Source organism: Orycteropus afer, unplaced genomic scaffold (assembly GCF_000298275.1).
Source record: "Orycteropus afer afer isolate SDZICR_OR568_19922 unplaced genomic scaffold, OryAfe1.0 scaffold00227, whole genome shotgun sequence".
NCBI classification, from domain to species: Eukaryota; Metazoa; Chordata; class Mammalia; order Tubulidentata; family Orycteropodidae; genus Orycteropus; species Orycteropus afer.
Window position 1 is genome coordinate 800,302 of NW_006921814.1, and position 1,618 is coordinate 801,919.

Below are 1,618 nucleotides of genomic sequence, written 5' to 3' on the forward strand. Positions count from 1 at the left end.
AGGCTCAGGGGTCCAAGATTATCTTCTGTGTCTGTGTTAATTGGTTTCCCTTTTCTTTGTTGAAGAGGGTCTGTGCAATCCTTTTGCCTAGTCCGCCATCTTGCCGGAACCCTCTAAAACATTCTTAATAAACCATAGTTCTAGAATTTACTCAAAAATTTTTATTCTATTAAAAAAACAAATTAAATTTTAAATCAACATCTAAATGAAAACCTTTAGAAGACTTCTAAAAAAAAGAAATGTTATAGATACTTCAAAAATTCTTTTCTTACTTTTCAGTTACTACTTTTTCTTCAAAATATTCTTCACAGCCATTTATTTTGGTAGACTACAATAAAGAGAAGTCAAAACAAAATTAGGTCATTGTAACAAAAATCAAACAATCTCATAATGTTTAATTATTTCCTGAATTATTTCTAATTTTACTGTTATTTTTCATCTTCATATCATGAATACACACATTTGATCAAAACATTCTAAACTGTGGCTAAGGGATCTTCAGCAGGCCAAAAAAAAAAAAAAAATATATATTTTAACTGGTTCCACTTATTCACCTTTAAATTTGTCTTGCTCTTAATTTTGCATATAAAATAATAAAACCAAACTCACTGCTATTGAGTTGATTCCGACTCATAGCAACTCCCTTTGGGTATCTGAGGCAGTAAATCTTTACGGAAGTCTTCCTTCTGCAGAATGGCTGGTGGTTTGAACTGCCAACCTTCTGATTAACAGTCAAATGCTTTTAAGCACTACACCACCAAACCCCAAAAAAACAAACTCACTGCTGTCGAGTCAGATCCGACTCACAGCGACCCCTCTTTGGGTTTCCAAAGCGGTATATTTATGGAAGTAGATTGCCAATCTTCCTTCTGAGGAGTGGCTGGTTGGTTTGAACAGCCAGCCTTCTGGTTAAACTACGCCTTAGGCACCATGCCACCAGAGATCCTTAATTTCGTATATAAGGAATATAACTGGAAGTAAAGAGAAAGCAAAAGGAAAATATGTTTCTCTTTTCCTATACTTTCCAAAATTTTAACCTTTGTCAATAAGAAAATTAAACAAAATGGGAAAGAATGAAGACTAAATTTGTAAGTATATGGTAAAATTTATATTCACAAAAAAGTATATATGTATACAAATATCTGTATTTTAATATGTATAATGAAGTGTATAAACCTAACAGTTCATAATAGTCACTTCAGATGAAGCTGTGGGCTAGGTAGAAAAAGGAATTTACATTTAGACTTTTCTGTTTGAAATATTTTTAAAAATGAAGATGCAATATTTTCATATTTAAAATAATGAAAATTTCTGCTATGAACTTTTATCACAGCTCAGTATAAATGAGAATTTATACTGTATGAACAAGGCTGATTTTTTAAAGATAAGTATCTCATATTTTTCAAATGAACATCAAAGTTTTTTATTTATGCTCATAGTTGAAAGAAACTTCAGAACATACATTTGAAGGGGCATCTTCAATATTATTATTTATAAAAATATAATTGTTGTTGTTGTTATTGTTATGTGCCGTCGAGTCGGCCCCGACTCATAGCGACCCCTCCTTGGGTTTCCGAGGCAGTATCACTACAGAAGTAGGATTGCCCAACCTTCCTTC

The 1,618-nt window shown here is 32.1% G+C and overlaps 1 protein-coding gene across 1 annotated transcript in view; it reads right to left on the reverse strand.

The window, feature by feature from the left end:
• Positions 1-1,618, reverse strand: part of PTPN13 (protein tyrosine phosphatase non-receptor type 13) — a 303,937-nt gene that overhangs the window by 40,007 nt on the left and 262,312 nt on the right. Inside the window, exon 40 of the mRNA XM_042782048.1 lies at positions 273-328. Within this exon, the coding sequence (XP_042637982.1) occupies positions 273-328 (56 nt within the window). The remainder of the gene's footprint in view (positions 1-272; positions 329-1,618) is intronic.